The sequence below is a fragment of the Paramormyrops kingsleyae genome, chromosome 17 (genome assembly GCF_048594095.1).
Source record: "Paramormyrops kingsleyae isolate MSU_618 chromosome 17, PKINGS_0.4, whole genome shotgun sequence".
Classification (NCBI taxonomy): domain Eukaryota; kingdom Metazoa; phylum Chordata; class Actinopteri; order Osteoglossiformes; family Mormyridae; genus Paramormyrops; species Paramormyrops kingsleyae.
Window position 1 is genome coordinate 617277 of NC_132813.1, and position 27133 is coordinate 644409.

Genomic DNA, 27133 nt, shown 5'->3' on the forward strand with positions numbered 1-27133 from the left:
TCTTTGCATCCCTTTAAATTCTCCAACATACCCCAGAGAAAACTTTTAGGAAAAATGCACAAATATTCTCAATAACATGCTGTCAAACTAGCATTAAAACCGCAAAATTAGACGCATGTGGAAAGACATCTGCGTTCAGATGCAGATCTCACTTTGCAGAAAGATCAAGCACAGGAATAATAAAATTAACAAAGCCAAGTCACTATGATATCCCCCTTTTTAGAAACATGACACAGGTGTAACTTAATGAATCAGGAGGCAAAGAAGAAAAGCAGACGTGTTGGACTGACAGCTACATTTTCTTATTACCAGTTTGACTGGCTCTGTAATACGCATCTTGCACGATACAGACCAAACATATCTGAGACCGTTTGCCTAAAAGCAACTTGTATTACCGCCACTCTCTCCAAATGTTTGGAGTAGCCCCATCTGTACAAACAGTTTTGGTTTAGCGCTTATAGGACATCCAATCATGGAAAATATATATTTGGTCTTTCGTTCCACAATATAAACATGTCAGTTCCGTTTAAGCTTTTAATTAACTTTGACATCTTCAAACATGGCACTGTGACATGGAAACTGTTGCTCTGATTTTTATTAAATAAGGTTTTGAAGGTACCACTGAAATACATCCACAGAGCAGTAAGCTGTTATGGGATAAATCAGGAGTGCAAGAGTTTCAAAACGAAAAATATGAAAGCAAACAACTGGCGACTTTCACTGTCTTTTATTGTTTTTCAGATATGATCCACGGGTCAAAGGCAGAATCCTTTCGGTCCCAAGATTACAACAAAATTACAGATTCCATCTTCACAGATCACAGTTTTTACACAACTTGCACATCAAAAGGCTTCCAAAATCTGCTGTAGCACAGGTTATGTCAGCATTTCCCAGAATGCTCACTCCCAGCCATACACATAATCCATACCTTTATAACACAGATACATTTATGCCTGTCCTGGTCACGGCACTCAGCCATTCATTTTACTAAGAAATTCAGCCTTATACATTTATTTTACTCCACTGTGTAACTATGGTGACAAAAACATCAAGCTGAAGAGGCTGGGTCAGCTCAACGGCAATACTCACATAGCCACGGAAACAGCTGCTCGCTTGGGAAAATTTAGAAGCAAGATAAACGATTGACAGCGTTCACGGCATATGGCGGAGACAGGCTCTTGAAAAGATGGACACCACGCCGCTCTGACCGCCATGTCCTGAGGTTAACCATTAAATAAATTAATGCATAAATACAGATCACAAAAGAATATATACACACATACACACACACATAAATACATATACTTCAAAACACGGTAGCGCATAAAAAATAAACATGTCTTATAATAATGTTTTATCTCCACTGACAGCCGGCTCACTAAAAAGCAGCATTTATAAAGACATCTGTATTAAGACATTAGGTCTCCTGCAGGTCCTCTGTGAAACCAGAACCTTACACTGTAGACATCGACCTCTGTGTTCCCAATTCTGCTTAAGCATTACAGCTTATCACAGCGACACAGGTACCACGAATGAGTGTGACTTGCTCAAACTTAGAGCAATGGACAAAATAGCAACGTGTACCAGCGGATGGACATCACTGTGAAAAATGTCACCCTTATTAATCCTGCATAAGAGCTATGAATCCACAAGACAACCTTGTCCCCCCCCCCCCCCAAGCACACAGCTGATCGGGAAAGCACATCTGCGGGGTGCTAGAATTGAATGCCGCATTGATGATGTCGCTTACTCCACACAGCTCTCAGGCTGTGACGAGACGGACACAGGTCACTGCGGCATGACACGCACACAGGTTACTGAGGAGACACGCACACAGGTCACTGCGGCATGACACGCACACAGGTTACTGAGGAGACACGCACACAGGTCACTGCGGCATGACGCACACAGGTTACTCAGGAGACACGCACACAGGTCACTGCGGCATGACACGCACACAGGTTACTGAGGAGACACGCACACAGGTCACTGCGGCATGACACGCACACAGGTTACTGAGGAGACACGCACACAGGTCTCTGGTTACTGCAGTGAAACACAAACAAGTGACTGCAGTGAGACACACATACAGGTCCCTGTTGCAGTACACACAGGTCACTGCAGAAAAACGCAAACAAGTGCCTGCGGTGAGAAACACACACACAGGTCACTGCAGAAAAACGCAAACAAGTGCCTGCGGTGAGAAACACACACACAGGTCACTGCTGCAACACACACAAGTCATTGGGGCGACACAAACACAGGTCACTGCAGCAAAATGCAAACAAGTCCCTGCGATGAGGCGCACACAGGTCACTGCTGCAACACACACACAGGTCACTGCTGCAACACACACACAGGTCACTGCAGTGAACCATACCTGTGGCAGCTCCCAGACAGCAGGGAAAACTCTCGCTTAGCTAGGATAACGTGAGGGGAACATCTAGGACAAAGATCCACAACATAAAGACAGCCAGCAAACATCTGCCAGGAATGGCAGGTCATTTCCCCCTCCACTAAACTGTGTTCACAGTTAACTTTCCAGCAAATTTGTTTCTTGAATGATGGGCGTATGTTGGCATCTTTTGATACTGGTTTGGATTCTGGATTAAATCTGGGGACTGGAGACTTTGTAATGGCAGTGGTTTGTGGATACCCATAACGAGAGAAAGAGTAGACTCTGAAGAGTGGGGGGTCCTTCCAGTTCATGCCCTCAAACCCAGAGCAGTGCTAAAAGTTTTCTAGAATCAAATAGACGTCCTGTTCAAACATGAAGCAGGTGGCCGGTGATTAAATCCTCTGCGGACGAGTGTGTCCATGGTGCATAAGGTCAAGAAATACACAAGCTAAAATCTGACATGGATCTTCGTGCAACAACTCCAAAAGCCAAGGCTGATAGCTGAGGCACTGGCCTTGCTTGTCTGGAGTGCAGTGGCTGGATGTTTGTGTGGGTAACTGCATTGGGAGGGCACTCCGCTACCCCTTCACTCTGATGACACTCTGGCTATCCAGACAGGCTTCCCAGCAGAATCTTCTGAAAGTCTTCGCTAGAAGATTCCGGAATGAGAAACTCCAGAAGCAGGTCCCAAATGGAACAGACAAGGTGCCTGCACAGGATCAGAGAAAAGACTCCAGAAGTCATCACCACAGAAATTAGAAAATTCAAAATAGTGTGGATGGAATGAAGAAAATGTTTGTTTTCTTGATCTGGAATAGACTGTCATTACACAGTCTGCAAGGAAAGCCACACTTCATCTGGCTAGAATCGTGACCATGAAATGTAGCTGAAGGAGTCTGTTTGCATGCGTGTCTGCTGTGTGTGTATGTATGGGTGTGTGTTCATGTGTGCATGTGTGTGTGAGTCCGTGTGCATGTGTGTGTGCTAGGAGTGTAATGGTACACGTATTCATAGCAAACATTTTCGGTTTGGGTCTTTCGGTTCAATATGCGTATGAATCAAACGAATGCAGTAAATGCAGAACCTTTAGCGTGTGTTTCCCCGGAGCAACGCTGGAAAAGGGCGCATGAAGCCGCAGCAGGAAACATGCGTGTATAATTATGGCAAATACAAATAAACTAGCAGATGCAGGCCCTCCACTATCACTAGTATAGTGCAGGCATTTCGAGTCAAATGCTGCACCATCATGGATATTTATTTTGTTACACTTGAAAATACAGTACAGGTTAGGTGCAGTTAATTTTCTAAATGTGAACCTTAATGGATAGTTTATTTTAATTTTAATTTACTTGACAGAATGTAAATCTTTTACAATATTATTATTTTTGTTAGGTTGGGGCAGTATTGACAGAGAATTTTTAAGAGTCATACTTTGTTCAATAAACCAACGTTTAATAAAGAAAAAAATAAGCAATTCATGTTTTGTTTCTTTTACCCCCTCAGTACCGAAAATGTACCGAACCGTGATTTCAAACCCGAGGTACAAACCGAACCGTGATTTCAAACCCGAGGTACATGCCGAACCGTGATTTCAATCCCGAGATACATGCCGAACCGTGATTTCAAACCAGAGGTACATATCAAACTGTGATTTCAAACCCAAGGTACATATCGAACCGTGATTTAAAACCCGAGGTACATATCAAAACCGTGATTTCAAACCCAAGGTACATATCGAACCGTGATTTCAATCCCGAGATACATGCCAAACCGTGATTTCAAACCAGAGGTACATATCGAACCGTGATTTCAAACCCGAGGTACATATCAAACCGTGATTTCAGACCCAAGGTACATATCGAACCGTGATTTCAAACCCAAGGTACATATCAAACTGTGATTTCAAACCCGAGGTACATATAAAATCGTGATTTCAAACCCAAAGTACATATTGAACCGTGATTTCAAACCAGAGGTACATATTGAACCCTGATTTTTGTGTACCATTACACCTCTAGTGTATGCGCACGTGCATGTGTGTGTGCGTGTGTGCATGTGTGCGTGTGTGTGTGTGCGCGCGCGTGCGTGCGTGTCTGTGTGTGTGTGCGCATGTGTGTGTGCGCATGTTTGCATTCACTGGCCCTTCATCACCACCTGTTGATCTGGGCTTCCTGCAGGGAATCCAGAACCACCTGCCAGCTCAGCTTATATTTCTCTGGTCCCAGCAAGTTGGAGATCCGATCTGTGAAGAGGGGAGACACCATCTTTAGGGACAGGCCTCTCTCACGCACAGGCCGTACGGCGGTTTGTCGCTGACGCCGCACGTGCGGCTGCTGACGTCACCCGTGCCCCGATTTTAAGGTGAAGCGTTTAAGGTTGGTTTTACATCTTCCTAACACGCACTTTTTCCAGAAATCATGGGCTTTCATAATGATGCAATAATTAAAATAAATAAAGCCAAAGACTCCAAATTCAGCACTGGAATAAAAGCAGCACCTTTTCCTAACAGTCCAGAGGCACCGTTTTTCCATTTCTTAGGGGGGAAAAAAATTCCAAAACACAATTAGAGATTAATTTTAAGCAGAGTTAACTGGTCATCATTTAAAAGAAGCCTTGGCGTTAACGGCGGATTAAAAATCAGGCCAAGGAGGTCTCCCTAGGAAAATCAGGGGCTCTGCTCACTCCTGCCCCCGCAATCTACCATTTTTATGTTGTCAGCAGCATCACAACCAGACAAAGCCCACAGACAAAGTATGCATTTTGTAATTAAAACCCGATCGTTGTGCATTTTGTAATTAAAGTCCGATCGTTGTGCATTTTGTAATTAAAGCCCGATCGTGTGCTTTTTGTAATTAAAGCTCGATCGTTGTGCATTTTGTAATCAAAACCCGATCGTTGTGCATTTTGTAATTAAAGTCCGATCGTTGTGCATTTTGTAATTAAAGCCCGATCGTTGTGCATTTTGTAATCAAAACCCGATCGTGTGCTTTTTGTAATTAAAGCTCGATCGTTGTGCATTTTGTAATCAAAACCCGATCGTTGTGCATTTTGTAATCAAAACCCGATCGTTGTGCATTTTGTAATCAAAACCCGATCGTTGTGCATTTTGCTAACACAGGTTGTGACACAAGTGCTGAGCTGTGCATGGAAGCAAATTCCCGAAAACCAAACATGTGGCATGATTTGATGGACACATAGAAAAGGCGCGGAATGGTCCCAACTGGGCAGCTAGGTCCCATCAGAATCGGCGGAGACCCGGATCACACTAAACATTCCGTCATTCTTCCAGGGCAAAGACACCAAGACTTCTTTGAAATTATATGTTACAGTAGCTCAGTCATCATCCCCTGCTGAGTCACTTGATTTTACTAGGTGCTAATTACAAGTGTTCTATATGCCTCACTTGTAAGCTGCTTTGGACAAAAACAACTGCTAAATATGTAAATGTACATGTAACTGACAAAGCCCCCTGGGGGGGGGCACTTGCCTGAGAATGACTGGAGGATCTGAAATATCAGTCCTGTACCAACACTGAAGTTCACCATCTAATATTCAAGAATGCAATGGGATGCACATGATGACATTTTAAGTAACCACACGCATACTATATCTCTCGCCTCTTGCCCTTGAGCAGTGTTCTGACCATTGGTATTTTGTAGCATGTAACTGACGGCGGGCACTGGGACCTGGGAGAAGCTTCATGAGGCAGAGCAGGGTCAGCTTCCAGGTGTCCTCCTTCTGCTGAGGGGTCCGCTGGGGACAGGGCCAGGCCGGCAGCAGGCCCCCGGGCCAGATGGCCTCCTGCAGAAGCTGCAGGTAAACCACCCAGTACTGCGTGCACGTCAGGTTGGCCACACGCACCTCCAACCACCTGGGGGAGACAGGACAGAGTAAGGGGCCTCACAGGTGAGAGCGGACAGAAACGGGGGCCCTCACAGGTGAGAGCGGACAGAAGCGGGGGCCCATACGGGTGAGAGCGGACAGAGGCGGGGGCCTCACATACAAAAATGGACAGAGGCAGGGGCCCTCACCAGCGAGAGCGGACAGAGGCGGGGGCCCTCACCAGCGAGAGCGGACAGAGGCGGGGGCCCTCACAGGTGAGAGCGGACAGAGGCGGGGGCCCTCACCAGCGAGAGCGGACAGAGGTGGGGGCCCTCACAGGTGAGAGCGGACAGAGGCGGGGGCCCTCACCAGCGAGAGCGGACAGAGGCGGGGGCCCTCACCAGCGAGAGCGGACAGAGGCGGGGGCCCTCACCAGCGAGAGCGGACAGAGGCGGGGGCCCTCACAGGTGAGAGAGGACAGAGGCGGGGGCACCTCACCAGCGAGAGCGGACAGAGGTGGGGGCCCTCACAGGTGAGAGCGGACAGAGGTGGGGGCCTCAAAACGTTGGATGGTGAAAGGAGGTCTTGTTGCTACACTGCCTGAACATCACAAGTGAACAGCTACATAATTTTTTCTCCTTTATCTAGTGGATAAAGAATCCAACCAAGCAACAGGGTACAAAATACCAGAAGGCCTGTCCTTCACACACTGACCCACGGCAAAGAGAGCAAGCGAGAGGAGTGCAAAATGCCAGCAGGCCTGTCTTTCACATGCTGACACCCAGCAAAGAGAGCGAATGAGCGGGGTGTAAAATGCCAGCAGGCCTGTCTTTCACATGCTGACACCCAGCAAAGAGAGCGAATGAGCGGGGTGTAAAATGCCAGCAGGCCTGTCTTTCACATGCTGACACCCAGCAAAGAGAGCGAGCGAGTGAGGTGTAAAATGCCAGCAGGCCCATCCTTCACACGCTGACACCCAGCAAAGAGAGCGAGCGGGTGAGGTGTAAAATGCCAGCAGGCCCATCCTTCACACGCTGACACCCAGCAAATACAGTGAGCGAATAAGGTGTAAAATGCCACCAGGTCTGTCCTTCACACGCTGACACCCAGCAAAGAGTGAGCGAGCAGGGTGTACAATGTCAGCAGGCCTGTCCTTCACACGCTGACACCCAGCAAATACAGTGAGCGAATAAGGTGTAAAATGCCACCAGGTCTGTCCTTCACATGCTGACACCCAGCAAAGAGAGCGAATGAGCGGGGTGTAAAATGCCAGCAGGCCTGTCTTTCACATGCTGACACCCAGCAAAGAGAGCGAATGAGCGGGGTGTAAAATGCCAGCAGGCCTGTCTTTCACATGCTGACACCCAGCAAAGAGAGCGAGCGAGTGAGGTGTAAAATGCCAGCAGGCCCATCCTTCACACGCTGACACCCAGCAAAGAGAGCGAGCGGGTGAGGTGTAAAATGCCAGCAGGCCCATCCTTCACACGCTGACACCCAGCAAATACAGTGAGCGAATGAGGTGTAAAATGCCACCAGGTCTGTCCTTCACACGCTGACACCCAGCAAAGAGTGAGCGAGCAGGGTGTACAATGTCAGCAGGCCTGTCCTTCACACGCTGACACCCAGCAAAGAAAGCGAACGAGCGGGGTGTAACATGCCACCAGGTCTGTCCTTCACACGCTGACACCCAGCAAAGAGTGAGCGAGCAGGGTGTAAAATGCCAGCAGGCCTGTCCTTCACACGCTGACTCCCAGCAACGAGAGTGAGAGAGTATGGTGTAAAATTGCAGAAGGAAAAGGCCTGGGAAGGATAAGCAGTAATGCCACAACACAGGGACGAGCGATGCTAACATGGGTATCTGCGTACAGAGCACCAGGAGCCAGCCACCTTAGTGCTGCTGATGGCAGTGTTTGTTACCCAGTCCTACCAGTCCACCGCATCTCCTGGTCCCAGTGCCATTCAGACTGCGAAAGTCTTTGTCTGCATGTGTTTGGGTCAAAGAGGACTGAATAGTATTACATAGTATTTAAATTAAATTATCACCACCAACCGTAGTGATAATTAACATGTGCAATAAGGCCATATGTGCAATGCTCATTATAACACAGTAACTAAGTTATTACTATTATATAGTAAATTACCTGGATCTGTTTGTTGCATCCATGTCTGTTTCTGCGCATCGGACACTGTACATACTGCTCATTTATAATCCATACTTTATACTTCTATACCTTTATATTTAATTTTCAACTTTATATTTAAAAATGAGTGTGACTTATCCGTGACCTGAGTACTTAATTTCGCTCCACAGAATGTGCAAACGTGTGGAATGACAAACTTCTTGAATCTTGAATAGGGGGCAACAAGTTAGAATCCAGCCTGGTGTCCCGTCAGCCATGGGCTAAAGGAGGTGACTGGCCAAATCAAGCCGCCCAGCAGCAGCCCTGGCCTCCCCGGGCCTCTGCTCCCAGTCAAAGCCTGTCACTCCACATACAAGGACCTGTGCAGACAGATATCCAGTGCAGAGTCCAGCCCCATAAATCCAGAAACTGGGGAGACACATTCTAGAGCTTTCTGCCTGCTTACGCAAACAGCTCAATGTGAGATTTTACAAGCACAACATGGAGAGTTTGGCAGCAGCGCAATTGAATCAGGGAATATTACACAAAAGAGCTAAAATAATATCTTACAGATGTTCTTGCAAAATACTCCCAGTCCCACTGATATCCACACTCTACACACATAAATATCTCTAATGACCACACCAGCTTACAATATGTATGCCGTCTAAGCCAATGCATCTTAATTTAAAGGATCTACCCAGTGTGAAGTTATGCAAGGCATTCAAACCAATCTATGCAATTTAATATGATGCATGTGTGAAAACTGCAGTGCGTGATTCAAGTTGGGTTTGATTTCATGCCCTTTATTAGTCAAACCTTGGACATAACTGCAGGAGAATGGTGTGTGCGAATGGGTGATTGTGTGTGTGTGTGTGTGTGTGTGTGTGTGTGTGTGTGTGTGTGTGTGTGTGTGTGTGTGTGTGTGTGTGTGTGAGAGAGAGAGAGAGAGAGAGAGAGATTTCAGCAGTTTCCCATGATCCTCTGGAGATACACAACCCAAATCATTACATAATGGCGAGGTTACATCTCTGACAACAGCTACACCAGCAGACTAAATCTCAACCTAGAAGGGCAGTTTTGGGTCTCCCAGAAAAAAAATTCTCCATCTAGCCCAACGTTTATGAAAACAGATCTAAGTTCCTAAGCAAGTTATCTGGCATTTCAAAGAGCCAACACTGAACAACACAACTAATACTAACAAACCAACACACTAACTTGCTACTTTATTAGAAACACCTTGCTAGTATCGGATTGGACCTTCTGCTTCAGAACTGCTTTAATCCTTCATGGCGTAAATCTAACAAGGTGCTTAAAGCCTTTGGTCCTTGTTGACGCGATAGCATCACACAGTTGCAGTAGATTTGTCAGCTGACACTTCATGATGCGAATCTCCCATCCATCCATCCATCTTCTGCTGCTTACCCAGAGTCAGGTCGCGGGGGCAGGAGTCTAAGCAGGGAGGCCCACACCTCCCTCTCCCCAGCCACCTCCTCCAGCTCCACTGAGGTGTTCCCAGGCCAAAGAGATATAATCTCTCCAGCGTGTCCTGGGTCTGCCCCAGGGCCTCCTCCCGGTCCTCCTCCAAGGGAGCAGCCCAGGAGGGATCCTAGATAGAAGCCCAAACCACCTCAGCTGGCTCCTTTTGACTCGGAGCAGCAGCGGCTCTACTTTGAGCTCCTCCCGAACGTCCGAGCTCCTCAAAGGCTGAGCCCAGACACCCTGCAGAGGAAGCTCATTTCGGCCGCTTGCATCCACAGTCTCATTCTTTCAGTCAGGAAGCCGCTGACCACAGGTGAGGGTAGGAACGTAGATCGACCGGTAAATCGAAAGCTTCGCCTTCCGGCTCAGCTCCCTGTTTACCACGACAGAACGGTACAGAGTTCGCATTACTGCCATCCCCATCACCTTGCCATGACAGACCGGTATAGAGTTCCCATTACTGCCATCCCCATCACCTTGCCATGACAGACCAGTACAGAGTTCCCATTACTGCCATCCCCATCACCTTGCCATGACAGACCGGTACAGAGTTCCCATTACTGCCATCCCCATCACCTTGCCATGACAGACCAGTACAGAGTTCGCAATACTGCCATCCCCATCACCTTGCCATGACAGACCAGTACAGAGTTCGCATTACTGCCATCCCCATCACCTTGCCATGACAGACCGGTACAGAGTTCCCATTACTGCCATCCCCATCACCTTGCCATGACAGACCGGTACAGAGTTCCCATTACTGCCATCCCCATCACCTTGCCATGACAGACCGGTACAGAGTTCCCATTACTGCCATCCCCACCACCTTGCCATGACAGACCGGTACAGAGTTCGCAATACTGCCATCCCCATCACCTTGCCATGACAGACCGGTACAGAGTTCGCATTACTGCCATCCCCATCACCTTGCCATGACAGACCGGTACAGAGTTCCCATTACTGCCATCCCCATCACCTTGCCATGACAGACCGGTACAGAGTTCCCATTACTGCCATCCCCATCACCTTGCCATGACAGACCGGTACAGAGTTCGCATTACTGCCATCCCCATCACCTTGCCATGACAGACCAGTACAGAGTTCCCATTACTGCCATCCCCATCACCTTACCATGACAGACCGGTACAGAGTTCGCATTACTGCCATCCCCATCACCTTGCCATGACAGACCGGTATAGAGTTCCCATTACTGCCATCCCCATCACCTTGCCATGACAGACCGGTACAGAGTTCCCATTACTGCCATCCCCATCACCTTGCCATAACAGACCGGTATAGAGTTCGCATTACTGCCATCCCCATCACCTTGCCATGACAGACCGGTACAGAGTTCCCATTACTGCCATCCCCATCACCTTGCCATGACAGACCGGTACAGAGTTCCCATTACTGCCATCCCCATCACCTTGCCATGACAGACCGGTACAGAGTTCGCATTACTGCCATCCCCATCACCTTGCCATGACAGACCAGTACAGAGTTCCCATTACTGCCATCCCCATCACCTTGCCATGACAGACCGGTACAGAGTTCCCATTACTGCCATCCCCATCACCTTGCCATGACAGACCGGTACAGAGTTCCCATTACTGCCATCCCCATCACCTTGCCATGACAGACCGGTATAGAGTTCCCATTACTGCCATCCCCATCACCTTACCATGACAGACCGGTACAGAGTTCGCATTACTGCCATCCCCATCACCTTGCCATGACAGACCGGTATAGAGTTCCCATTACTGCCATCCCCATCACCTTGCCATGACAGACCGGTACAGAGTTCCCATTACTGCCATCCCCATCACCTTGCCATGACAGACCGGTATAGAGTTCGCATTACTGCCATCCCCATCACCTTGCCATGACAGACCAGTACAGAGTTCCCATTACTGCCATCCCCATCACCTTGCCATGACAGACCGGTATAGAGTTCGCATTACTGCCATCCCCATCACCTTGCCATGACAGACCAGTACAGAGTTCCCATTACTGCCATCCCCATCACCTTGCCATGACAGACCGGTATAGAGTTCGCATTACTGCCATCCCCATCACCTTGCCATGACAGACCGGTATAGAGTTCCCATTACTGCCATCCCCATCACCTTGCCATGACAGACCGGTACAGAGTTCCCATTACTACCATCCCCATCACCTTGCCATGACAGACCGGTACAGAGTTCGCATTACTGCCATCCCCATCACCTTGCCATGACAGACCAGTACAGAGTTCCCATTACTGCCATCCCCATCACCTTGCCATGACAGACCGGTACAGAGTTCCCATTACTGCCATCCCCATCACCTTGCCATGACAGACCGGTACAGAGTTCCCATTACTGCCATCCCCATCACCTTGCCATGACAGACCGGTATAGAGTTCCCATTACTGCCATCCCCATCACCTTGCCATGACAGACCAGTACAGAGTTCCCATTACTGCCATCCCCATCACCTTGCCATGACAGACCGGTACAGAGTTCCCATTACTGCCATCCCCATCACCTTGCCATGACAGACCGGTATAGAGTTCGCATTACTGCCATCCCCATCACCTTGCCATGACAGACCAGTACAGAGTTCCCATTATTGCCATCCCCATCACCTTGCCATGACAGACCAGTACAGAGTTCCCATTACTGCCATCCCCATCACCTTGCCATGACAGACCGGTATAGAGTTCGCATTACTGCCATCCCCATCACCTTGCCATGACAGACCAGTACAGAGTTCCCATTACTGCCATCCCCATCACCTTGCCATGACAGACCGGTATAGAGTTCGCATTACTGCCATCCCCATCACCTTGCCATGACAGACCAGTACAGAGTTCCCATTATTGCCATCCCCATCACCTTGCCATGACAGACCAGTACAGAGTTCCCATTACTGCCATCCCCATCACCTTGCCATGACAGACCGGTATAGAGTTCGCATTACTGCCATCCCCATCACCTTGCCATGACAGACCGGTACAGAGTTCCCATTACTGCCATCCCCATCACCTTGCCATGACAGACCAGTACAGAGTTCCCATTACTGCCATCCCCATCACCTTGCCATGACAGACCGGTATAGAGTTCCCATTACTGCCATCCCCATCACCTTGCCATGACAGACCGGTATAGAGTTCCCATTACTACCATCCCCATCACCTTGCCATGACAGACCGGTACAGAGTTCGCATTACTGCCATCCCCATCACCTTGCCATGACAGACCAGTACAGAGTTCCCATTACTGCCATCCCCATCACCTTGCCATGACAGACCGGTATAGAGTTCCCATTACTGCCATCCCCATCACCTTGCCATGACAGACCGGTATAGAGTTCGCATTACTGCCATCCCCATCACCTTGCCATGACAGACCAGTACAGAGTTCCCATTACTGCCATCCCCATCACCTTGCCATGACAGACCGGTATAGAGTTCGCATTACTGCCATCCTCATCACCTTGCCATGACAGACCAGTACAGAGTTCACATTACTGCCATCCCCATCACCTTGCCATGACAGACCAGTACAGAGTTCCCATTACTGCCATCCTCATCACCTTGCCATGACAGACCAGTACAGAGTTCGCATTACTGCCATCCCCATCACCTTGCCATGACAGACCAGTACAGAGTTCCCATTACTGCCATCCTCATCACCTTGCCATGACAGACCGGTACAGAGTTCCCATTACTACCATCCCCATCACCTTTCTTCCCCATTTTGATGTCAACATTAACTGAAGCTCCTGACCTGTATCTGCGGGATTTTATGCTGGCATGTGTTTGGCTTATTAGATAATTATAACACACACACACACACACACACACACACACACAGTTTGAACAGCATCACAGAAGGATGAACATTAGGCCCCTTTATTTAACCAGGGATCCGCTCTCATTTCGGTAAGTTAAGAACAACCTGGGCCTTGACACTTTGGGTCCCGGCCGTTTATTTTGGTCACCGTTAAATCTGAGGGAGGAGAAGCTTCTGCAGTCTGCACTGCATTTGCTGGGCTGAAGCTCGTCTGGGCCGCGCCTGTGACGCAGTGCCGAATGCACACGCACGGGTACTGCCTGGCAACAAGCGCTGCCTAGCAACAATCAGGCCACCGGCTGGCTGGTGGTGTTTATGTCCCAGGCATGGGGGGGGGGGGGTTGCTCCCAGGATGGGGGCATCTCAGCCCTAAACAAAACCCAGCTAAGTTCCATTAAAGACATAAAAATACTGTTTTACTTCTACGCAAGAAAAAGTGGGGCAGAAGATTACACACTGCTTTAATGGCATCCAGTCCCAGCTGGAAGCCGACAGTGTGAGATCTCGGCCCACCTGACAGTATCTGACACAAGAGAAGGGAGTGGAATTCTCATGGGGTCGAGGGCAGTCTCCTAAACAGGCTTTAAAGTGACCCTTCCAGGTCATACACAGGCCTTCGTGTCTGCTGGCACTCAAAGGAACTCGCTCACGGTCGACTGGGACACAGCGCCAAGGTACAGCTAAAGTTCACCATGAAAAAGTGAGGTGCATGTTACAAAGTGGAGGGATTCAAACCTGTGCCCTGCTGATGCCTGTACCCAGAGCCACCTGACCACCCTATGGATCTATGACACCAGTCCCTCTCCTGGCCCTCTCTGCCTTCATGGTCTATCAAGGTAAACCAGCCAATGGGACCTATGGGGGAGGGGCTTGGCTGTGCACCAGTTTCCCACCTGTTCCTCCTTCCTGAGTTCCAGCCCCACCTCCTGCCACCACCCTGAGCAAACCTGCTTGGGTTGGCATTTCTGCCCCACCATCAACAAAGTTACTGTCCTGCGTTCCAGCGCCAGGCTCCGTGGATCTGTCCATTACATGCTCGGAGTCTGCAGTGTGGGCTAAAAAAGAAAGGCCACTCGCACCTGGGCAAACGTTCTAAAAAAATAAAAATAAAAAAAAAAATGTACATGAGCTGCCCTCAGCAGAATCAGAATTAATACTCATAAAAAATGCAGGGATCTGACTTTGCTCTGGCCACCAAAAACCTCAAAAAAACAGGCAGTGAGGACATGGGAGACCCTTCAGCTCATTTTGGTGTGCAGCGTGATTTTGCAGTGGTTTGACTGGCAGTGAGAATGTGAGGCATCAGCAGCCAATGGAAGGACAGTCAACAAGTGAAGGGGAACGTTAGAGCCTGGAGCTCAGAGGTATTCCTGCCAGGAGTCGCTTAGCAGAAACAGACTGAGCAGCACGGACACAGGCGACAGGCCCTAAACAACAGGAGTCCCTCGTTCAGGCTGCAGAGAGGAGAGAGGGAAGTGAAGGGTCACCAGCCCAGACACACTGGTCCGCACTGATCCATTTAAGTTGCAGCGTCCTCAGAAGCAGAGGTCAAACGGCAGAGAGCTTTAACAACTGCCTGATAATCCGGATCACTGGGAAGGATATTAAACTTTCATAAACTCTGGAATGCTGAAGTGGGTGACAGCCAAAAGGCAGCCAATCCCACAATGCACCAGGAGATGTTCTCCGGGAAAAGCCCCCCCCCCCCACCCCCAGGCTGAATGTACGGCCTGACAAAACTGCACGCTGCTGCATGCTGACCATGCACACACCAGCATCGCTAAGCATTCCCAAACATGCCTGGGGGGCCCGAAGCCTGGGGGGCCTGGTCTGATCCAAGGCCACAATGGGCCAACCCTCTCGTCAGCGGCTGTGTGAAAAAAGCAGGAGTCGATTTCTCACTCGCCAGAACCCCCCAGTACCCCCAGGCCATGCCTGAGGTAATTAAAAGCCCAGCAGAAGCTGGCATCCCACGTGGGGGGGGGGGGTTGGGGTTGGTGCAGAGCAGTGTACAATGAGACGAATCGGCGGGGGCTCGGCCAACCTTTGTGAGAGCAGGCTTTAGCCTGGCGGGGGCGGGGGGTGGGCCGGACAAGGTTACGAGGCCCCCCTACCCCACACTCACGCTGCAGAGCAAAAGCGTGGAAGATGGGATTGGGGGTCAGTGTGTGTGCAGCCGTCTGAGTACGTGTCTCAGGACACGCAAAGGCGCCGGGGTCCGTGTGCAAGAAGATCCACCCCGAACGGAAACTGGCCCAGAAACCCATTCTGCCGTACAATGTTCTGCACCACTGTCTAAAAATGCCCCATCATTCCTTAAAAACAGAAGCAGATGCAGAATGACCAGAATTACTGCCTATTTCAGCATAATTTTCCATTTTAAGTACAATTTTTAAATATTTGAATTCCCAAATGTGCACATCCTGAAGCAAGTGCTGCCCCCTTGTGGAAAAGAGAAGGCCGAGCAGTAAGGATCTGCAATTCTACGCAGCACAAAAAGCAGGCAAAAACCCCCCCAGGGCTAAACCCACAAACAGAACAGACAGCAGCTTTCCACAGGTGTTCGACACGCTCGTTAAACGAACCCCAACACCTTCATTAAAGACTTGCAAATTAAGCATTGAGAAGAATGACTCAGAGCGCTGGGGGCTACGGCCTGAGCCTGGATCGCATTGTTCACTGAGGCCGAACGTCATGGTGGGCCCAGGGGGGCCATGAATAGCCCCCCAGGACAATGTTAAAAATGACAGCATGGCAGGTGGCATTGGCAGCTTCCCGGAGCAGGAATCCACACAGCCCACAAAAAGCACGCCACCCCCGGGGAGGGGAGGGGGGAGATGGGCACTTAATCCAGCGCCACTCTTGGGGCACAACTTCTCGGTAATGAAGCAAGGGGCGGAACTCACAAAGACATGGGGACAAGCTGATGGCATGCTAGGTGACGATATGGAAAGCCGGACCAGAGGTTTGCTGGAAATCCACGTGGGGGGGCATTGCAGTCTGTCCTGAAATCTGCGGTGAGCAAACATGGAGCCCTGCACCAAAGATGGGCACGTGGAGAAGCACACACTCTAGACGCCTGCAATTCAGACCATCACACCTTCTAATGAGGCTCCAGTTCCTCCTCTCAGTATCGATTCCACTCCTGCTCGAAGGCGCCTGCTGCCATAAAACATGAGTCAGATTTAACGTTACGCAACTGCACGCCTTTTCCCACTGAGCTGCCACACGGCACACGCATAAAACACGGAAAAACCCAGCAGACCCAGATGTGAAGCACATTAAATTCCATGACGAGCAAATAAACCCGGGTACCAGAGCTGGCCGGGGCGGTACTGGGCAGCCGGCTCCTCACACCAAGGAGCCGTTACACCCTGTTGAGCCGAGAAGGTCTCAGCTGAGCGCTGCCATATTAAGTCAAACCTCCCAAGTCAACCATCAACCCAGCAACCTAAACTAAAATTACCCAGTATGCTTCTGGAAGGCAGAGGTCAAGGTAACGCAGAATAATCTTTTAATCCCACTATCCGGCACTGAGCATATTCGCCACAGTAAAAAAAGGCAGGCGTGCAGTGTGTTTTTAACAATGAACATCCTGCGAATGTTACTGACATAAATACAGATGCAAAGCCACTCGGGAGATCACATTACCTTTTCTGAAAGTGACCATGTTTGTGACCTGTTTACCCAGACTTTGGTGTCCTCCAGCAGGCAAATACAAACATGTGACTGAACATGCATTGAACACGACTGTCAAAAATCCAGACTGCTGAGCCACAGCTTGGGGTCACCAAGTCATCAACATGGGAGATAGAAGCAGCACAGCAGCCCCTCCTGGGGAATACTGCCATAACACAACAGACTTGTCTGCAAATTCCATACGTTGATGTCAAAGAGAGATTCGGAAATCTCAATAACGGCAAAATCAGCAAAAAGTAATTTCCGCAAGGCCACATCAACTCGGGAAACAAAAGCGGAGTTTGAACTTTCCTCAGAATAAGCTGCCAGCATGGAAGACAGCAGGTCACACGCTGAACTGAGGCAAAGGCGTTCAGACCTGACCACCAAGCCCAGCACACATACACAAGCTCCACTGATGGGCCAGAACGAGAAAAATGTAATGCCTCTTTTCCACGGGCGTACAGGAATCGATAGCAGCATCGGCTCATTAAAGGCCTCGCCAAGTTTGGAGAACAAGAGTGATGCAAAACCGAAGACTCACTTATTTGCGATTCACACAGCTATACATCATGATTTACTATGTGCTAATTTTCTAGAACGTCTGTGAAAATCTTAGTGTTATGTAAGATTCAAAAGCTAACTTCAGAGTTGTAAGGAATGCATCAATAAATAGCGATGTGCAATATTACAATGAATAGTATATAGAACGCATCGTTTTTCCCTTTAGGTAATTCATGCATATCAACGCAGATTACCGGTTCTTTCACATATCCAGGCATTTCGACCAATCATATGGTGGTGACGCAACTTTCGGTCCTGTTCGTAAGCAGGGCCATGTCAGACTTCCTAATTAACAAACAAACCCCTTTTGTTACTGATTTCTTTCAATGAAAACCAGAAATGCATCTGTCCTCATGGTGATCATATCCAAACACAATGACCTAAATAAAGAGGGTAGGGTGAATTTTTATCCATCATTTAAGAAGGACTTTTCACAATTGCTGGTAAAGCATCAGTTGTACGACTCTCCTCCTACAGAAGACCTCAGAGGTAGTGTTAGAAGACCCTAACAGTAGGGTTTCGGAAACAGAGGGTTGACCTGATAGGCCAACGGCAGTAGGAATGGGCAAATAGGAGGCATTTCCTCATGCTGACTGGCTGACAGGTGGCTGCGGTCACAGAACACCCATCAATTCACATTCTGTCATTTGACTCAATTTGAGATGTTCCTGGGAACCCAAACCCTGTCTTTTAGTTACAGTCCTACAGCTAAAACAACTTTTTCTGCTTCCTAGAAACTCCAAGCTTACTGGAAAACAACATCAAAGACACAAAGATCCTACTTCACAGAGTAAATTTAGCATATGAGCCAGGAACTCCATAGGCTTATGAGAATCAGCATTGATCTGAACTAGACAAACATCCCCCTCCCCAGGATGGCACTTGAAAACAGATTTGAGGCTTGCTGGAGTGTGTCCCATCCTGACGCGAGGAGACAGACACTCTACTCCAGCTCTGCTCTTGGAAAAACTCATAAAAGGCGCTCACGCGTGGGGACTAGTCAAGGCGCCAGGCTCGTTAGACAGGATTCGATCTGGAGACCCACAGCAAACGACCCGCTCTCTACTCACTCTTAAAAGTAGGTCATGGGCTCGTAAAAGCTGCACTGCTTCAAAACATAACTACTGTGCAGTAAGACGGGAGGTGCAAGTGATTAACGACGCCACTTAGTGCTGCCCAGGTGTGAGCCTCAGTCGTCTTTAACGACCCCGCTTACAGGAACCCAGTTTTGCATGTCAGTCGTCTTTAACAACCTCGCTTATGGAAGCCCAGGTGTGAGTGTCAGTCACCTTTAAAAACCCTGATCACAGGAGCCTGTGTGTGAGCGTTAGTCATCTGTAATGACCCCGCTTAAAGGAGCCCAGGTTTGTGCGTCAGTCATCTTTAATGACCTCGCTTATGGAAGCCCAGGTTTGAGCGTCAGTCGCCTTTAACAACCCTGCTTATGGAAGCCCAGGTTTGAGAGTCAGTCGTCTTTAACAGCCCTGCTTATAGAAGCCCGGGTTTGAGCGTCAGTCGTCTTTAACGACCCTACTAAAGGAGCCCAGATGTAAGAGTCAGCCATCTCTAAAGATCCCGCTTATAAGAGCCCAGGTGTGACTATCAGTCATCTTTAATGATCCCGCATATGGGAACCCAGATATGAGTGCCAGCCATCTTTAACAACCCTGCTTATGAGACCCAAGGTGCGAGTGCCAGTTAACAACCCCATCTTTGTTGAAGACAACAGAACCGCATTGTTCATCTCCATTTCACAGCAGCCTTGACATACATTTCCAGGAAAATCTACATAAATAGAGGAAAAATACAACAGCCACAGGGCATAGCAGCATAATATTCTGGTCAGACAACCACTATCCAGCAATAAAAAGGAAAAAAACATAACTATGATATGCAATAGTAACTAAATTGACTGAGGGATGATCTTTCTACCTGTCCCTGACAAGCACTTGCAGCAAATTTGTATCACCTCTAGGAGGCCACGACGATTGCAATCACCTGTGAACATCACCAGTTTCAAATCACATCATTATTTAGTTATTATACCTCATTACTACCCCTGAATTGCCCCCATCCCAACTTTCTTTGGAATGTGTTGCAAGCCTGAATGGCAAAAATGGATATTTATTTACAAATCAAATGATGTTGACAAAAAAAAACATGAATTATCTTGTGTTCATACTGTCTGCAATGAAATAAAAGTTAAGGGAAATTTGTAAATTACTGCTTTATTTTTTTATTCACATTTTCCACACTGTCCCAACTTTTTATGATTTGGGGTTGTAGTTTACAGTCAAATGTTCAAATTTCAAAATGTAAATAATTATTTTAAGTCCCCTCCCTTTATACTCCACAAATAATACAGCCCATAGCAGAATATCCAATGTCCAAATTTCTCATCCGTAACCCATTGGTTTAACAAACTTTCTGTGGGACAATTATAAATCAGAGGAGTGGAAAAACAGTTAGAGATGGAAATAAATATTGTTCTTGGCTTTTTCAGGTAATTAACAGACCACCCCGTGCCGTTTATGGCTAATTAAACCCACGTACAGAACTCAGAAATCCTATATTTTACAGTCAATTAGAATGTCTTACTGCAATCATGTGGAGCACAATCCTTAGGCACTAAATCTCTAACCTTTCACATAAAAATAGAAGGAAAAAAGGGCACATATTTCAGGGCACGTTTCGGTCTCGTCCAGTCTTGGCGTGGTTCACAGACCCGACGTCTGCTCCCGAATCCAGATTTTGAGAATTTGCACAGGGTGTTCCGTGAGGCGGGGGTTAATCCACCACTAGGGAGTTCAACCTTGATTGGCTTCAAGATATACTGTAAACACTTCCCCTTGTTACTTCTTGGACACGACTGCTGATACCTTAACTGATCTCTGGTGTCCAGGGGATCCCGAGAGTTTTACAGAGTAGTGCCTGGTACAGGAAGTGACAACTTCCTTTTCTTAGTCTGACACGAATCAAGACCGAAATCTACTAGACGAGCATTTTTCCAGAAAGAGCTCTTATATTTCGACACAAGCCATACACTATCAGTGATTTCAATATAGTCTCAGAACAGGATCAAGCTGGATTATCTTCTGATAGGGATCCCATCGATTGAGCCCTGTTGACACCACCTCAATTTATAAAGCAGAGGAATAAAAGCTCTAAATGTAAGATAAGTTAAAACGTAAGACCTTCAAAGGGATATGCCACAGCGGACAGCAGAGGGTATAGCAGACGTGTACCTGTCAATGAGCGTCCCAAAGAGCAGCCTAATGGTCTTCTGCATGTTCTCAGTGCAAAGCCACCCCCACTGGTCCTTCATGAGCAGCCCGAGAACATCTTGGGCCACGTCTGCCAGGCCAGTCTCGGCTGCTGTGACGAGACACACAGTGACTGAATAGACTGCTGTGCAATTCCAAACAAGTGAGAACACAGTCACACAACACATATCAATGACATACAATGTCAAATAAATAAGAAAAACTGCTTTTATTTCAGCTCGAGGTTATGGCTGTTTTCTACAAATCGATATTAAGAAACTGTTAGCATGCCTACAAATATTTACCAATACTGTCCTCTAGTGACAACATTGCAGTACTGCAAACAAAAAGGAGCCAGTCGGCTACTAAAATTTGCTCCTGTCTGTTCCTTTATATGTCTGACAGCTGGAAAAGAAACATATGCTAAATTCTGAACATTTATAAATACTTACATTGCACAATATTTGCAGCAAAGCAAATAAAAATATATAGTCAGAAACAGAACAACCTTATGAAGAACTCAGTGTGAGGCCCATTATATCCTAATAAAGGAAGAAGTGGTCCTGGGCAATGACAAACAGCGGCTTTATGCGGCAGCTCTGATGCAGGTCAATAAGCCCATTTACCCAGGGGAGCAAAAACTAAAGTTCATTCTTTCTTCGCTAAACCCTGTGACAGATATTATTCGGAGGAATATACAGGACAGAAAATTCAAATAATGGCACAAAAATGACCCATGAAGCCCTAGGACCGCCACCCTTATCCTTCCTGCATACATGCAGGACCCTGTCCCTCACCTGTGGCCTTACTGGCTGAAACCTGTAGCTGCCCCACTAGGCCCCCAAGCCTGACGGCCCGCTCCCCCACAGCCTCCGGCGCTGACACACGGCCTACCATCCGCTCCTGCTCTGCAACAAAGACCTCCAGACCGTCCAGAGAGAGGCCGCCGAATACCTGCATCGGCAGGGTTGGGAGAGGTGACAGTCACCACTGAGTGTATCAGTGCTCAGACATGCTGGAATAGGTTCTGAAGATGGTATCGCAAATATAACAGAAAATGGCCACTAGGGGGCAGTGACGACACACTTACGGTGCCTCCCTCCTCAAAGCAGTAAAGCACCCGGGGCTGAACGCTGGCCACATTGAGTACAGGCGTCGCCTTACTGGAGAACTTCAGGCGAGATCTAACAGGGAAAACCAGGCACAATCAGGGTCTTTGCTAAAGTTCTGCTCTAGCCCAGTAAAACTCAGTGGTTGTGCAGGAATCTTGTTTGCCCAGCCAGCTGACGTTCTGCCTTTTTCCATCTATTTTTCATTTGCTCATTACATTAAAAGAATAACATTTTATATTCCACCTGTGCTGTTAAAATGTCACCTTCCAGTTTCGGTGGAAAACTGCTGACCTGTTGGAGCCACTAGGGGGAGCTCTGCTCTGTAATATGTGTAAAACACTATATGTGGCCGAATACTTAAAATGCCATCCAGACAAAACTAAATCGAAAATATCGACGAGAGCAATCTGTTGCATGCTTAAAACGGCATCACCGCATTCTATGTCACACCACAACCCTAAGGTGCGCAAAATGCTTTCGATGCAGCAGACCCATGTAAAGAGAGCAAATAAACCTTTTGCAGCGAGAGTGTGACACTCTAATAAAGGAGACGCCTCTTTTAAAATGTCGCCGTCTTTAACAGCCGCTGTTGGTTTAATACCAGTATCAGCACAGACAGGGAAGCTGACGATTTACACGACACTATTACATGCTGATGAAACACACGCATTCCACAACATATATTACACAGTTACAAAATGTTGTATGTAATGTCTATGAACAGAAATACACGAATGCTTCACATAGTAATTAACTATTTACAGTGTGGTGTGCTGCAAAGCTGTGTAATTAGTCCTGCTGCACAACCCTACGGCGTCACTCTTACGTCAGCCAGTCGAGGGCAGTGGGTCGGGGCAGAACCAAACAAGAAATTTGCCTCAGGGACCCTGCACAAGTGGTGCCACGAAACGGCTCATATGTCATATTGCTAAAATTTAGCCTGAAATATACAGCCACCTTAATGACAACAAACACCTAATAGTACTAATTAATGAAATCATTTTCATAGTTTTCATTTTCTTTAATATTGCATACTTGTTTTTCTTGTCCAGCTGTGTTTTCCCGTCAGGCTCAGCATCTCCATCCTCGGTGGGACTTTGCGGTTCAGACCGAGGGAAGGCAGTCTTCAGGGTATCCACGATGGCGTTTACCACAATCTGCAAACCCACATCTGACACGGTCAACAAACTCCCAAATGCACGTGAAAGATGGGATCCTGACTGAAGATTTTGATCAAGCGATTTATGGTGCTGTCACCCAGACCCTAATCAGCTATTCAGACCAAACCATAATCGTGCTAACATTATTAGCTACATTTCAGACTAACTGATAGCACCTGCTGACTAGAACACGCAAGTCAGACTTGAATCTTACAGTACCATACCTGGACTGCAGGTGGCAGTATGTACTTTGGTAATAAATTCAGCACTTTACGAACCCATTTTTATAGACCACTGAAGGCAGGATGCCACACTAAGGATTGTGGTCTAGGTGACGGTGTTCAGCTACCTTGTCTATCCGTGAAACGATAAAAGACTTCTTCACGAAGGCGATCCTTGCATCTGTGTTGAGGGCCAAAAATTCCTGCATCTCTTCACTGTTGGCCGTTTCAGGGATAGCACAAAGTTGCTGAAATAAAATTAACAAGAAAGTTGAGTACTGCAGTACAAACCCTGTTACAATATGGTGTGGGCTGTGGTTTGCTTAATAATGATAATAAGCAAAGACACTCAAACCCTGAAAAATTACACTAGTATTAACATTTTGCAGTGAAATAGTGTTTTATTCAGTACAGACACACAGGACCCTGGACACCCGCCTCCTCCCGTCAGAGCTGATTGCAGCGGCACCTTCAAGAAGGTCTCCAGGAGGCCTTTCCGGGCCTCCACTCTGTCTGTGTCCATGTTTCCAAAGGGGAGGTCTGGGAAGATTTTCTTGGGTCCTTTCACATCTAAAAGACACAAAAGAAGAGCATATCAACAGCTGTCCTCTCAGGGGTGCAGCCGTGCCCGGCCCGAGGAGCGGCCACCCGCCAGCTGTCCCCTCAGGGGCGCAGCCGTGCCCGGCCCGAGGATCGGCTGCTCGGCAGGCTCACTCTTCAGGATCTTGCGCAGCTCTGGTTTCTCCTCCAGGCGGCTCTGCAAGTTGAGGAACTCGCTGTAGCGCCGGTTCACAGTGTGGTAGGCCACGGGCGGGGCGGGGTCCACATTCTCAGCATCCACTGCAGTCTCGTACTGTAGCAGTAAGACATGGTTGGAACCGGTGAGCAGGCAGGGAGATGTGGAAACTGACACATACAGGCAGAAAAATTATACAACTCACCCAGACACCCAGACAAACATGCCAACAAACTGAGTCACCCAAACATGCCCACAAACCCAAACACACAAAGACCCAGGCTCCCAAACCAAGGCTTTGACACTCAAACATGCTCAAAAGATGATGACACAAACACAGACTGACATCCAAACACACACCCAGATACAAATATGGATACAGGCAGAAAAGACAACATAACCAGACACACAGACACACGCAACCAGACACCAAGCCACCCAGACAGGCTAACTGGATCAACATCAGCCATCAGGGTACCGCTGACATGCAGCCCTCAGCCGGACCAGGCCCACCTTGATGGTGTACAGGGTGTAGGGGTGCGAGCCGGTGCCTCTGTGCTCCTTGGCTGTGATGGTCCCAGAAATGCGCAAGTTTTGGATGATGATGGGGCCTTCGGGGCTGCTTGGAGGCTCGAAGCTGAACGGCGACAGGGGCGAGCAGGCCTGCGGGGGGGGCAGTGCCACTGACAGCTCGTTGGGGTTACATCGGGAGGCCTGCACCCCACCAGGGGGTACTGTGTCTCCTTCGTCGGCCTGCTCCGGTTCAGGGACCAGCCTCACATCTGCCAAGCCTGCGGGTGTACCAGGTCGGTCTGATCCCTCTGATACAAGCACCCTCGGACAGGAGCTCTCTCCCAGACCCACGCTGCTCTGCAATTCATCCAGTGGGTCCACAGCACCACAGCTATCTAATGGAGTGGAATATTCCGCAAAACGGTCTGACAGTGTGTCCTCACCAATCAGGACCAACGACTCCACTGAGTTTTGTCTGAAGTCAGACAGGGGAGAATCCAGGTCAGAGTCCGGTTCTCGATAGAATGGGTTGAATTTCCCAGGCCGCAGGTAATCCATTGGACTGACCTCTGCTCTCCCCACCCCAAACAGCCTGGTTCCTACTTCCGGCCCACTTTCCTCCTCCTCTGGGTTCTGAGAGAAGAGCTCGGTGGCATCGATGACATCATAAGCCAGCATTTCTGGTGTAGGGGGCTCTGTCACAATGGGTGGTTCTGGAGGGACCCTCAGGGTCAAACTGGAGGGCACCTCAATGTCCTGCAGCTTCCACACCCCCGGCTGTGGCGCTGTGGGACCGGCGTCGGGCGGATCTGCGGCCGACACCGCCCCCTTTGAGGCCCATTGGCCCGCCTCAGCGAAGACGCTGACAACCAGCTGGTTCAGCCAGTCTGGATCAGACAGTTTGGCCAGAAGGGGCAAAAGAACATTGCATGCAACAAGCTCCCCGACAACAAAGCGGCCTGTCCGGGTCTCCAGGTGAGGAGGCGGGACCAGCACATGCAGAAGCAGGTCCACCACGGCGCGGCTGTAGTTCACCTGCTCAGCGTCACTCCGCAGCGCCGGGTGAGGAATGCAGCTGCGGCAGTACAGCTCCCACAGACCACTGGCTCCTTCTTCTTTTGCTGCCATTTCCCTGGCAGCCAGGTAGCTGCGCAAATGCACTCCACACAGCTCTAGTAGTCTCGTCGTCAGGGCCCTGCGGTCCACCATCCTGGCCCGTTGTTTTAGCTCTGTCGCAATAGCAAGCATGGCCCGCTCCACCTCCTCCTCAAACAGGGGCTCCGAGGACACCGTCCTGTACCAGGAGGACACAAAGTCCCGGACGATCTTGTGCACCATGCTCCGGATCTCGCGGTCCAGCTGCTGCTCACCCTCTGGGGAGCTCTGGAGCCTTTCCAGAGCCATGAATCGCTCCAGGTGAATGAAACTGCCCGAGTCCAGCGCCGCCTGCGAGCCCAGCCAGCCACCCAGCACCAGCAGCATGCTGGTGAACACACACAAGAGCCACACGTTCACTAGCAAGTGGAAGAGAAGCATCCAGGCAAGGATAGCCCCGAAGCCCAGCAGCCACCGCTGTGCAGGGAACTGGGAGAAGAACCATGGGTCCGGGCGTAGAGCCTCGGGGCGGAACATGGCTGCTCACATGGAACTGAACGGGACAGATAAAATAATATTCATATTTACAGCGTATCTATCGTTGAACTAGACAGATTAAGATATTTTTAATCAAATCGCTGTCATTTAACATTTTAATGGCCGTGAGAATTCGGGACGATAATTACCTCTACAACCTGATGTTGTCCTCTAGCTGCCTGGTATCTGCGTTCGTCGGCATTCGGGAGACGCGATTTCGCATCTGGCATCCGGGAAGAAGAACCGTCATTTCACCCTCAGAAAATACCACGAAAGTCTGGAGACTTGGGTTCTTTCCCCTTAACTTCCTCAGACGTAAAACCACGAGCATGGGGAAACCCCCGGTTCGGGAAGTGAAAAGCGTCGAAACCAGAGCGATCACAGACAGATCGCCACATCTTAGTCCATCTTCAATGGCACCAGTGTGTTTACTTCCCGTCTGACGACGCTTTGCACTCAACCGCGCCCCCTATTGGTGTGGATGTTTACGAATGTCTAAACGCTTAGATGGGTTTTTCGATAGGATTGTCAGTGGAAAGTACGATGACTGCTTCCACATGTACTTTCCTTCCCTGTCCGAAATACTGATCCATTCC

The 27133-nt window shown here is 48.7% G+C and overlaps 1 protein-coding gene across 3 annotated transcripts; it reads right to left on the minus strand.

Moving 5' to 3' along the window:
* Positions 1 to 712: 712 nt before the first annotated feature.
* On the minus strand, positions 713 to 26994 carry snx19b (sorting nexin 19b). Of its 3 annotated transcripts, none has more exons than XM_023792471.2 (12): positions 26687 to 26994; positions 24906 to 26553; positions 24371 to 24509; positions 24126 to 24226; positions 23785 to 23904; positions 23311 to 23432; positions 22254 to 22347; positions 21961 to 22117; positions 21146 to 21272; positions 6085 to 6269; positions 4553 to 4640; positions 713 to 3107 (listed from the first exon to the last, which is right to left on the minus strand). In XM_023792471.2, exons 2-12 carry the CDS (start codon positions 26535 to 26537, stop codon positions 3005 to 3007), a joined length of 2868 nt encoding a protein of 955 aa, XP_023648239.1. In that variant the 5' UTR covers positions 26538 to 26553; positions 26687 to 26994; the 3' UTR covers positions 713 to 3004. The 3 variants fall into 3 exon arrangements, with proteins under 3 accessions (XP_023648239.1, XP_023648238.1, XP_072557160.1); XM_023792470.2 differs by having other exon boundaries at positions 21146 to 21275; XM_072701059.1 differs by having other exon boundaries at positions 21146 to 21275; positions 25941 to 26553; positions 26687 to 26993.
* Between the last annotated feature and the right edge of the window lie 139 nt (positions 26995 to 27133).